We start from the raw sequence: 12,658 nt of genomic DNA, 5'->3' as shown, positions 1-12,658 counted from the left end.
AAAGCACAGTGGGCAAAGGTAAATATAAGGAAGTCCATGTTTGGAAGAAAACAGGTAGAGTTTCTAGAACATATTACTTCAACAAATGGTATTGCCTCGGACTCAGGCAAAATTGAAGTAATTAGACAGTATGATACACCCAACAATCGTAGAACACAGTGAGGATTCTTAGGAATTGTCAATATTTGGAAAAAATACACTATTGGCCATTAAAATTGCTACACCACGAAGATGGCGTGCTACAGACGCGAAATTTAACCGACAGGAAGAAGATGCTGTGATTTGCAAATTATTAGCTTTTCACAGCATTCACACAAAGTTGGCACCGGTGGCGACATGAGTAAAGTTTCCAACCTATTTCTGATACACAAACAGCAGTTGACCGGCGTTGCCTGGTGAAACGTTGTTGTGATGCCTCGTGTAAGAAGGAGAAATGCGTGCCATTACGTTTACGAGTTTCATAAAGGTCGGATTTTAGCCTATCGCGATTGCGGTTTATCGTATCGCGACATTGCTGCTCGCGTTAATCAAGATCCAGTGACTGTTAGCAGAATATGGAATCGGTGAGTTCAGGAGGGTAATACGGAACCCCGTGCTGGATCCCAACGGCTTCGTATCAATAGCAGTCGAGATGGCAGGCATCTTATCTGCATGGCTGTAACGGATGGTGCAGCCACGTCTAGATCCCTGAGTCAGCAGATGGGGACGTTTGCAAGACAACCACCATCTGCACGAACAGTTCGACGACGTTTGCAGCAGCATGGACTATCAGCTCGGAGACCACGGCTGCAGTTTCCCTTGACGCTGCATCACAGACAGGAGCGCCTGCGATGATGTACTCACCGACGAGCCTGGATGCACGAATGGCAAAACGATATTTTTTTTGGATGAATTCAGGTTCTCTTTACAGCATCATGATGGTCACATCCGTGTTTCGTGACATGGCGGTGAACTCACGTTGGAAGCGTGTATTCGTCATCGCCATACTGGCGTATCACCCGGCATGATGGTATGGGGTGCCATTGGTTACATGTCTCGGTCACCTCTTGTTCGCATTGACGGCACTTTGAACAGTGGACGTTATATTTCAGATGTGCTACGATCCGTGGCTCTACCCTTCATTCGATCCCAGCGAAACCCTACATTTCAGCAGGATAATGCACGACCGCGTGTTGCAGGTCCTGTACGGACCTTTCTGGATACAGAAAATGTTCGACTGCTGCTCTGCTCTGGGCAGCACATTCTCCAGATCTCTCACCAATTGAAAACATCTGATCAATGGTGGCCGAGCTACTGGCTTGTCACAATACGCGAGTCACTACTCTTGATGAACTGTGATGTCGTGTTGAAGCTGCATTGGCAGCTGTACCTGTACACGCCATCCAAGCTCTGTTTGACTCAGTGCCTAGGCGTATCAAGGCCGTTATTACGTCCAGAGGTGGTTGTTCTGGGTACTAATTTCTCAGGATCTATACACCCAAAATGCGTGAGAATATAATCACATGTCAGTTGTAGTATAATATATTTGTTCAATGAATACCCGTTTATCATCTGCGTATCTTCTTGGTGTAGCAGTTTTAATGGCCAGTAGTGTATATTAATTGACAACCTCGGTACACTACACTTACGTCCACTGGCCGTGAGAAAGACCGGATGATGCAGAATTTAAGAAATTAAAGGCACCATTATTAGCAGCGCCGTTTTTATCACATACAGACCTAACGCAACCTTTCTGCATGACAACTGAGAGCCGGAAAAAGATTGGGAGTGGTCATATATCAACGATTTGAGCAAGAAGGACAAACAGCTCATAAACCATTGCATATGGAAGCAGGGTTTTACCCAATTGTGAAAGAAACTACTCCATAACACAATGGGGGTTTCAAAAATTTACGTATGTTTCTTTTTGGCACAAAAATCAGAGTTTACATAGATCACAAAGCGTTAGAATGTTTACTGAAGGCGAAACTAGGTACTCAAGACCCACCCAGTTAGTGGTTAGCCTACAAGAATATGATTTCACAGCGATTTATATACCTGGAGCAACAAATGTAGTAGCAGGTTCCTTATCACGTTCGCCAAGATAAAGGAAAGACGACACAAGGCAAAGTTCAAACGAGGAACATTTTTCAATCTGCAACATAAGAAACATTCCTTTTGAAAACTTTATAACAGCAGTTGTAGCAATATCAAAACAGAACAAGACAAGGTTTCAGGAACACTAAAGATCAAACTCAAATGGAAGGGTAAGAATAAGTAGAGATTAGGCAACGTTATTTGTTGCGTGATGACATCTTGTTTTATTGACGAAGTGCGTAGTGTCTTATGGACCATTTGCCCACCAAATGACTTAATTAACAAATACATTTGGTACATCGATCTAAGTTATGGTTATTTAGGATCAAAGAAATGCTGTCTCAAAATCAAACGGTCATGTCACTTCAATAATATGGATAGGCGAATTAGACTACTACTAGCAAAGTGTAAGGACTGTCAACTGGTTAAACATGTAACATTCCAAACAAAAGCACCCACATACCACATAAAAGCCACTAAACTGATACTGTTAGAAACTTGACGAGGCCGCTTCCCCGTACAACAAACGGATACACTTACATTTTTGTGGTAACAGAGCTAACTTCAAAATATGTAATGATCACACCTATGAAAAAACACCAGGAAGGAACATCAGTAAAGCCCTGACAAGTGTAATGGGCTAAGAAGCTATTGTGGGACAGTGGTCCACAATACAGGACGATCCAGTAGTGAGCCAGACTAAAAAGGCGATGAATAAAACCTGTACATGTTTGGAAGTATCACCCTAGTTCTAATCTGACAGCATACATGATAGAAGATGTGGGATCTTACGCTGCCTACACTGGAACAAAGGGCTCAACACTTGGGATACCCATTTACGAGACTTCCAAGAGACGACAATTGAATTGCCTCATACCACCATTTAGGTACCATCCATGACTCCTCTACACAAGCAAGCAAAAGCCGCAAGTAAAATAAGAGAAATAATTAAATTTCCACAAGCCCTAGGCAACAACACAGACAAGTCATAGCTGAAGCAATACATAATATTCAATGTGTGTGCATGATATGCAAAAATAGAGCAGATATAAATGCAAGTAGGCAAGAACTTAAAATAGGACAGAACACATTAATCCAAACGCACTGCCTGTCGAGTAGCCAAAAACAAGAGTTTCAAATATTCCTTCTTGCATTCAGGGGATTGACGGGGGTCTGACGTATTACTCATTCTAACGCAGTAGAACTGATTGAACCTAAAACACAAAATCTGGTGGGAATGTATCATGTTGGAATAGTTATGTAAGCTATGACTAGCAAAGTTATAACATAATAAATTCTGGTAAAAGCGCAAATGATCGCTATGAGTTTGAGGTAAAACATTCTATTCATTCTATTTTATACTCTGTATAGAAGACAACAATGCGATAAGCAACCATTACAAAAACAGGTCATACATAGTATTTTGAAAGAGTAGTGAAAGAATAAGCTGGAAAAATAGAACCAGACAATCCTAACAGCATAATGGGATAAAGTAACTTAGAAGCTGCAATATTTGTTAACGAGTGCGTTCACGAAAGATATGTAATGTCGCTTCAGGGCTACGTATTTACACGCACAGATTGGAGAACTGATGTGAATAAGAACAACCTATTCAACTTTAAGATTATTGTCAATGGTTTATTGTTCGTGTAACTAAACGAAGGTTAAGAGACCAAAGTCAAGAGCTCACTAAATGAAGGTGTAGTAAGCATTATGTTGTAATAATATAAATGAGGGTTGGTTGACCCAAGGTTCACTACTATCAATATGTGAAGTATATGTTGTATGCACCTACTGATGGGATATTTTTTAGCAGATTAAATTTGTGTGCCAGACTGGGACTGGAAACCAGGAACTTTGCCTTTCACAGGCGTGTCCTCTAGCTACTGAGCAAGATTCGCGACCTATCCACAGTACGTCATTTACTACCGTCTAAACTTCATAAAAGTTCTCCTGCATGACTTGCAGAACTAGCACTCCTGGAAGGAAGATTATTCGGATACATGGCCTTGAGGATTGTTTCCACTATGAAAGTTTCACTCTGCAACAGAGCAGGTGCTCTACAAACTTCCTACCAGATTATAGCTGTTTACTAGACAGGGACTCGAACTCAGGACCTTTGACTTTTACAGTCAAGTGCTTTCCCAACCGATGTACCTCAGCATGGCTCACACTTCCCTACGGCTTTACTTCCTCCAGGTCCTCACCTCCTACTTCCAAACTTCACAGAAGTTCTCCTACCTAACCTGCAGGTTTAGCATTCCTGAAAGAAAGGATAATTTTAAGGCTTTGCTTAGCGCAGCGGAGTATGTAGTGACATGAAGGAGGTGAGAATGTGAGGAGACAAGATAATATCGGAAGTAATGCTGTGCAGATAGGTTGTGAGTCATGCATGGGTAGCTAGGTTGGTAGAGCAATTGCCCTTTGAAGATCCTGATGTTTATCCCAGAGCAACAAACAGTTTTCTTCTGCCAAGAAGTGACTTAACTGTGATATATTGTTTGAAAAATTTCGTGTAACGAAGTCCATATCTGTATATTATTGTATGGATATTCCTCCATCCCTTCCCTTCGTTATATAATTCAACGATAATCAAAATTGTTTTAAATCTTGTTGAAGATAACAGCAGCAGTGAAAAATAGGATTAAAAATTTAATTACAAAACAGTAGTGACTGCATTAAATAATTTATTTTTATATTAAAATGTGACTGGTTTCGATCTGCTCCATGGCGCCATTTCCAACAGAAATAATGGAGTGGCAGGTCTGAAGATGATCTCACACAGATCGAAAACGATCACTTTTTAAAATAAAAATAGATTGTTTTAAGTGGTGAAAATTGTTTTTTAGCTAATTTTCCATATTTTATAATGTCATTGCCTCGAGAGAGAGGCAGTCAAGAAAGAGGTGGACTTTGGTGTAACATAAGCAAGTAGACATACATATCCCTCTCTCTTTCTCTCTATCTCTCTCACTCTCTCCCTCACAGCCACACACACACACACACACACACATACACACAGCTCGCTCACTTGGATGGACTGTGTTTTATAATAAATCTGAGATGTGAGGAAATATCTGCAGCACTGGCTTTTCTCTTTCTCAAATAGTCAGTAGCTGTGCTGTTGTCAATAACACATGTATGTGAGTGAGTGAGTGCTTGTGTGTGTGTGTGTGTGTGTGTGTGTGTGTGTGTGTGTGTGTGTGCGTATCCATACATTCTTGGCCTGATTTTGTAATTGTTGCTTATCGCATTGTTGTACAAAATGGAATGCTTTACCTTAAACTTATAGCGATAATTTACGCTTTTACCAGAACTTATTCTGTAATAACTTTGCCAGTCATAGCTTACGTAACTCTTCTTACATGATGAACATGGTGAGTCAGTACCAACGTTCTCACAGTGCAGAAGGCGTCATATATTGGAAGAGATATCACTTGCTTGAGGTGGGGTGTCAGCCACTGTGGAGACGGTTTCAGGCACTGGATCATGTCAGCTATTGAGGGTGTTAGCTGCTAGTGGTGTAAGCTACTGGGGGAACATCACCGAAATTCTTGACTCTTTTTTTTAATACAGTGAAAACTTAAGGTGTATAAGGGCATGCAAGAGAGAGAAAGAGAGCACATGTCAAATGATGACCATTAATTGCTCCATCCAATGACATGGTAATGGCCTTGATCCATGTAAGCTACTCCACTTAATATCTTGAAGAGAGTGATAGCAGTCACCTTGTGAACTGACCGTCATTTTCCCCTGATCTCCATTCTCCACTGACCAACACAGTCTATAGACGATCATACTCTACTGACCATCATTCTCCATTCATTACTGCCCATCATTACCCCTCACACAATATAGAGAATCTTGCAGTTACATTGTCATTGGTTGAAAAATTTTAATACTTCATTCTGTGGTCAGGGAGAGGGATGTGAAGCATAACTGCTTTGGTTTTATGAAGCACAGTTGCATGGGTTCCCAGATCTTGGATTTTCTTTTTTACACACTGGCACAAAAGAGTTAATTTCATTTAGGTGTCCAACTTAGAAGCTCCTAAAATACTAGTATATGTGGGTAGAGGGGAGAGAAGGGGGGAGCAGAGGGAATGTGGGAGAGATAGGGCATTACGATATGAAGCATTCAAAGTCAGTGAGTGTGCTGTAGATCATTTTTTATGTGGAACCTTCACTATATACCTAATGATAGACATAAGAAGTTACAGCCTGATTAACTCGACAAAAAAACTAATATCAAGTTAACAGTGGATATCGAATATATATATATATATATATGATATCCACTGTTAAAATATATTATTGGTATGCACATCATTCAAACCTTTTGTGACTGGAGTATTAAGGAAATTAAGTTAAGATATAGAACTTAATGCTTCAGGTGTTAGAATTTCAGTAGAGCTTTATGGGAATCCAGGTTTGTGGGACAAACATTGCAAATTATTTTCTCTTCTTCAAACACATTCTGGAAAATGTCTTGCACACTATAAATAGACATGTCGCGTCATTGCTATTGGTGACCCAACAATTTTGGGGCACTACAGTCACATGTCCGCTACTTAATACAGGCTTCCAGAATTAACTGGTTGAACTTATATGTTTACAGTCGTTAGTTCCAGCTGTTGTCAGTTTTTACTGTGTTGACGTCGTTTACATCCAGGTATAAAGTCAGCTTCAATATCTTCTGGGCGGGGAGTATATATACGCACTGATTACACATTCACTTACTCAGTGCACTTAAGGAATTCCCTGCACACTCACACAGTTTACATGATCTTCTCCATCATTTCTCAGTAGAATTTAAGTTGTGTATTCGTAACTGATAAAGTTTTACTATGGAAACAGACGTTCGACAGCAATCCCTTTATTTCAATTATTAATCTTTCGTCCTTGTTACAAATTTCAGCGTTGTGGCTCCATTTTCTAGCAATTGCACCTGTCACCAACCAGACCTTGAAGATGATATCCAGCATGAACACACTTCGTATGCGAACTGAAACTGCACTTTCTATGGGATTTCAGTTTAATTATACTAGATTCAGGCAGCTCATAATTGAGCTACTTCCTCGAAACAAATAGCAATTATGAAATACAAAGAAATAAAATAAAAGCAACGTAGCTTTGGAACGGCTTCTTCCAAAGCATTCACAATAATTCACACAATCACAATCGTATCACACTCACGCATTTACAACATTCATATGATTTCAATATCTCTCTTGTTCTGTTTGAATGATTGTTTTATCGAAATGTTGTGGAAAGAGTCAATTGCCGCATATTGGACTCACTTCTGAGCCGATGACAGCTTTAATCGTGAGTAATAAAGGTCATTTATCTCACCCGTGTAGTAGGTATGGTCATGACAGTTCTTCTCAAATTGTAATGTATTATTTTTCACGAATCTCATATGTGTTGTGGCGGAGAACATATGTTTTGTAGGGGAGAAGTTAAAATGGCTAGCTCCTTGAACACGTACCTACATGACGTCTCAGTCTGATAACCACATATTATTCTTACTACACGTTTTGTGCAATCAATATTTACTTTCTAAGTGGTGAGTCACACCAGGAATGATTCCATATGACGTTACTGAGTAGAAATATGAAAAATATGTCAGGACGTTGATTCGTGTGTTTATAAGGTTACCAATTATACGAAAAGATTATTCATAAGCTCAGTAATATACCCATAATTTGTAGCATTTTACCCTATTTACTGATGCGTGCTTGTGTGTTACATGAGTTGTCTGTATGACTGTATCCGTTGTACAGAACTTAATATAGTGCGTTTTTCGAAAATGTAAGGGGAGTCCATTTTCAGAGAGCCACTTTATAATTCTATGGAAAATATGATTTATCACCTCCTTCATTGCTTTTTCTCTAATGGGATCGTCAGGAAAAAGTACTAATTCTGCTCTTTGAATGTTAAGTAGAGGGGCATTCACAAAAGAATATGGGTGGACCTAAACTTGAACCCTCTGGGATTACCTTATTGCTTTCATCTCGTATTAAGCACAGTAATTCGCTTCAGACTACTTACCCGGTCCTGGCGAAGTTGCTCCAGTAGATGATGGCGGCCTCTGCCAGCAGCACCTCAGTCTTGGTGTAGTTCCTGGGGAAGTGTGCGAGGCCGCCCACCAGCGGCGCACCGAACACGTACGGCAGTTCCTCCCCGTGGATGCAGCCCTGCCTCTGCGCACACCACCATTCAACACTGTCACACCTGCTGCAGTATATGCTGTAGTATACGACCACTGATGACCACAGTATTCTCTATTATTTAACAGTTACATTATATGAGCACCCATTAGCAACGAACATCCCTTATGTTGATTATTTACTACCAATAAGCACTGAATAAATTCCAATGCCTCTTAAGAGTTATAACTAATGCATGGAAAATTTAGCTTTAGATGATATTGGTAGCAGACAGCAACGACGACTGTCACCCAATTCTTACGCAGAACCATTCCACGCTTATTTCCATCGCATACTAAATTAAAAGTTGAATTTTCCTTATTCACCATCAAAGCAATTACTGAAGCTAAAACTTCTACAAATCATTTAACAAATGTGTTTTATTATTTACACTGAATATACCTTACGACTGCTGTAACGCATATTCTGAGAAAATTATGGAAAGAAAAATTGGGATTAATTAATGATTCTAGTTACTTTACCTGTAAAACATTCCACAAAGCGTCATGGATATTCGATGGCACTGTGAAACATTTTGAGTTAGCCACCCGGGCACTCATGTATGTTAAAACGCCGATTACTGGACGGTAAGATGCGCCAGCCCTAGATCGAATCCACTCGGCTAATTAAAGACTAGGGTCTGTGTACCACCCAGGCTGGATATAGTTTTTAGGCGGTTTTCCACATCTGCCTAGGTAAATACTGGGCGGGCACCCTATTCCCACTTCAATTACAGTATTCGCTGACATTCAGGAAACATTCGATTATTTTCACATGAAATGCTGTACTCGCAGGTAGTTGGGGTACACATACTACGTCCCAATAGGAAACGGGGTGGCGACAAGAAGAGCATCTGGAAAACTCTGAAGTTAACTATGTCAGATCCCTCAGTAACCAAGTCCACCCTGTGCCGATGCGAAACAAAGGCTGAAGAAAAAGATGAAGAGAAAAATGAAACACTGGAGAGGTGAACTCGAAGTCTGCTTGTTCGCGCCTAAAATTCATTTACGGCCTGGAGTAGCACATTGTCAACTCATTGCATTGAAACTCAGCTTCCACCAGCGTAATTCCATTTTTGAGTTGTGAAACTGGTGAGCGAGAAAAATATACGTTGACGTCTTCTGTTAAATACTTGATTACATTCCAAGCTTTTTCAAACTAAAATTAAATGGAAGTGAAAGGGTGCTAAATCTGGTGGGTTGGGTGAATGTTCCTACAATTCATACCTCAGATGGTTCAGACTGCTTATGACGTTTTCAGTCAGAAACACTTTATTTACTATCTACCAGGCTCTTCGTATTGTTGTTATCTTGCTCGCCGGGTACATCCATTACTTAGCAATTACGTTTTATCGTCATAGGAGTTAGATTGTAATTCGCTTCCATATTTCTACCGAGAAAGCTTATTTAAATACCTCCATAGTTTGTTCCCCTAGGGGGTCAAAAAAAATTGTGTCAAGAAATTTTAACCCTGGTTAGCTAATGCCAGGATAAACCAAAATTACTGATGTTATTTAGGTCGTAACGCACCATTTTTAAAATACGGAAACTTGGCGCCACGCGCTCTGAATGGCCATGGGATTGCCCTGTTGACGGGCAGCGCTATGGTTGTCGTTTCACACATACAAATGTCCCTTGTCCCGTCACTGCTCAAAACGTGATACGCACACGTGTCGAATAGGTCTTGCTGTTTGTCTCCACCTCACGTCAGAGACACTGACATGTAACCTTCGCTTCGGAGCACACTGAAGTCACCTGTGATTTGGTCGTACAGTAAGCATCGGAACAATATTCGTTTGAAGAACAGCGAAATGCGGTTTGTGTTTATGAGCTAGCCGACGGTATTGTGCATGAAGTTCGAAGGCTGCATGAGTAACGGTACCCAGCAAGACGCCACCCACACCCGCAAAAGATTACAGCAATTCACCGGTGACTTGGTGAAACAGGCTCGTTAGCGGGATATCATGGGGATGCTGGAAGACCTCGAACACGACGGGACGCTGCATTTGAAGAGATTGTTCTGGAGCGTGTCGGGGAAGCACCTACTACAAATATTCGAGCGGTTGGAGACGATATGGGGCTCAATCTTCGGTTAATCTGTGAGGTTTTGAGGGATAACGGCTAGAGTCCGTTTAGTTTCCAACCCGTCCAAGACCTAAATCCTGTGGCGGACTATGATCACAGGTTAGGATTATCCGACGTGTTGCATGAGATCCCGACTTCCCCGCCATTGGTGTTGTTTACCGACGAGTGCACCTTCCATCGGGATGGTGTTTAGAACACTCGAAACATTCATTAATGGGGAAGGGGGAATCCTCACTTCACATACGTCCACGGACACCAGGAACGATTTTAGCTCAACTTTTGGGCAGCCATTGTGGGTGACCATCTGACTGAGCCGGTCCGTCTACCTCCGGGGCTTATCGGGGCAAGTTACCTCCAGGTTTTGCAAGAAACTCTACCCGACCTGCTGGAAGATGTTCCCCTGGACATGCAGCTACGTATCTGGTCGCAGCATGATGGGGCGCCCGCATATAACAGTCGTGATGTGCGCGGATATTTAAATGAACAGTTCAACGGCCGGGTACTTGGCAGAGGTGCTCGTAGGCTTGGCCCCCGCGATCACCAGACCTCATGCCACCGGACTTTTTCCTGTGTGCATTCTTCAAGGTTCTAGTTCACTCACCCGCATGCGAACCACCTAGAAATGAAGAGGAATTAATGGATCGTATGCAACATGCCGTCAGTCACATCAGGGCAATACCAGAAATCGTTTAAAGATTTCGGCAAAACAACATTCGACGTTACCAAGCTTGTGTCGCGTCAGAGGGTCACCATTTGGAGCGCCTGCTGTAAGTAAATAATGTCCTCGCTACAATAAAGACCATTTCCATGGCCGACACAATTTGTAAAAGATGCGAACTAACAGCTGTTGACGGGATTGTTCCTAGTGCCATGAAAATACAATGGATGTGTCTGGATCCCGGCGGATTCCCCCCCCCCCCCCCCCCAGACCCGCAGAGTGGAAGGCTGGCGCGCTACCACCGAGCGTGCGGGCCGCCTTGGATACATCGCGATCTCCAGCAGGCAAAGTATTCGTGGTCAGGCGTTGTCCAGAGCATATGGCAACAGGGAAATCCCGCGAACAATCGGAGCGGGTGGCGCCAAGTTTCCGTAGTTTAAATATTATGCGTTGTCGACCTACACATTAGTAATTTAGGTTCCTTCTGACATGAGCTATCCAGGGTTAAAATTTCGTGTCACAGTTTTTCTCCACCCTGTATATTACAGTATGATATTACGAAAAAAAATTCTTGGAAGAAGTAAATCATCTTCCATTATGATAAAAAGGTTGTATAAGAACAATTAAAAATGGATTTTGCCTTTTCTAGAGTAGTTTTCTCGGTGTCTGTTACCACAAAAATGTCTGTGAAACACTAGAGTCGTTTTATTCTATTTTTTTCATCTCACAGCGTTTTAAGAACAGTATCTTCTTGCGGATACGTGCAAGCCAGAAGTTAGTGGTAACTAATGGTATAAATTCAGTGCCTTTTGGAGAAAGTTCCTGGGAAAAGATCGATCAAAATCAAAATAATTTTTTTTACAACATAACAGTCTAAGATCCCATGCAAGTGGTTGCTCCTCGCCACACTCTCCCCAGCCGTCATCATGGAGGGTTAATGGTCTGAAGATGATCGTACCACGATGGAAACGGTCACTTTACTAATAACTTTTAAGACTGAACATCTTACACGCAACCTTAGGTTGTTTCTTATTGAAAAAACGTTTAAATCATAAGATGAAATTTATGATTCAGGTACGCAAAGCGAAGTAAGAATTTCACGCTTATGGAGGTTAGATGTGTTGCCCGTGGTGGGTATATTACATTATATGACTCAGTCCAGGTTTTCATTATCGCTTGAATGAGACTCAGTTCAGTTCAGTTTCAGTTTATAAAGAAGACAGAATACAGGACGAATTCACATTTGGCATATTAATTGCGTCATGATTTTTTAACTGAAAATTAAAACAAGAGAAGAATTTTTATGTCGAGTGATCGTCGTTTGAAATGAATGAAAACAGACATTTCGGAATACAAGCATTTAAGATGCAGAGATGTGGTAAACAGCTGATCTGTTGATGGTGTTCCAGTTTGTATGGTGAGCTAAGGTACTTTGAAAAACTAGTGACATAATTGATGGTGCAATATATTTATTTGTTATTAGTGATAACCATTATTGACTACTACGTCAAAGCAGGTGAATTTCAGAAGACGGCAGTTCATTTGTGGACACTGATTATTTATGGTACTGTCGACTTCGTAATGACTGCAGGAAACACATTTCTATCTTGCAACCTAATGGCTTCTGCGAAT

At 41.2% G+C, this 12,658-nt stretch overlaps 1 protein-coding gene across 1 annotated transcript in view; it reads right to left on the bottom strand.

The window, feature by feature from the left end:
• LOC126159561 (neuroligin-2-like) overlaps nt 1–12,658 on the bottom strand; it is a 136,247-nt gene that overhangs the window by 47,453 nt on the left and 76,136 nt on the right. The window contains exon 4 of the mRNA XM_049916559.1: nt 8,127–8,278. Within this exon, the coding sequence (XP_049772516.1) occupies nt 8,127–8,278 (152 nt within the window). The remainder of the gene's footprint in view (nt 1–8,126; nt 8,279–12,658) is intronic.

This window comes from Schistocerca cancellata, chromosome 2, assembly GCF_023864275.1.
Source record: "Schistocerca cancellata isolate TAMUIC-IGC-003103 chromosome 2, iqSchCanc2.1, whole genome shotgun sequence".
NCBI lineage: Eukaryota > Metazoa > Arthropoda > Insecta > Orthoptera > Acrididae > Schistocerca > Schistocerca cancellata.
Note: the sequence above shows the minus strand (reverse complement) of the source record. Positions and strands in the feature narration are given on the sequence as shown.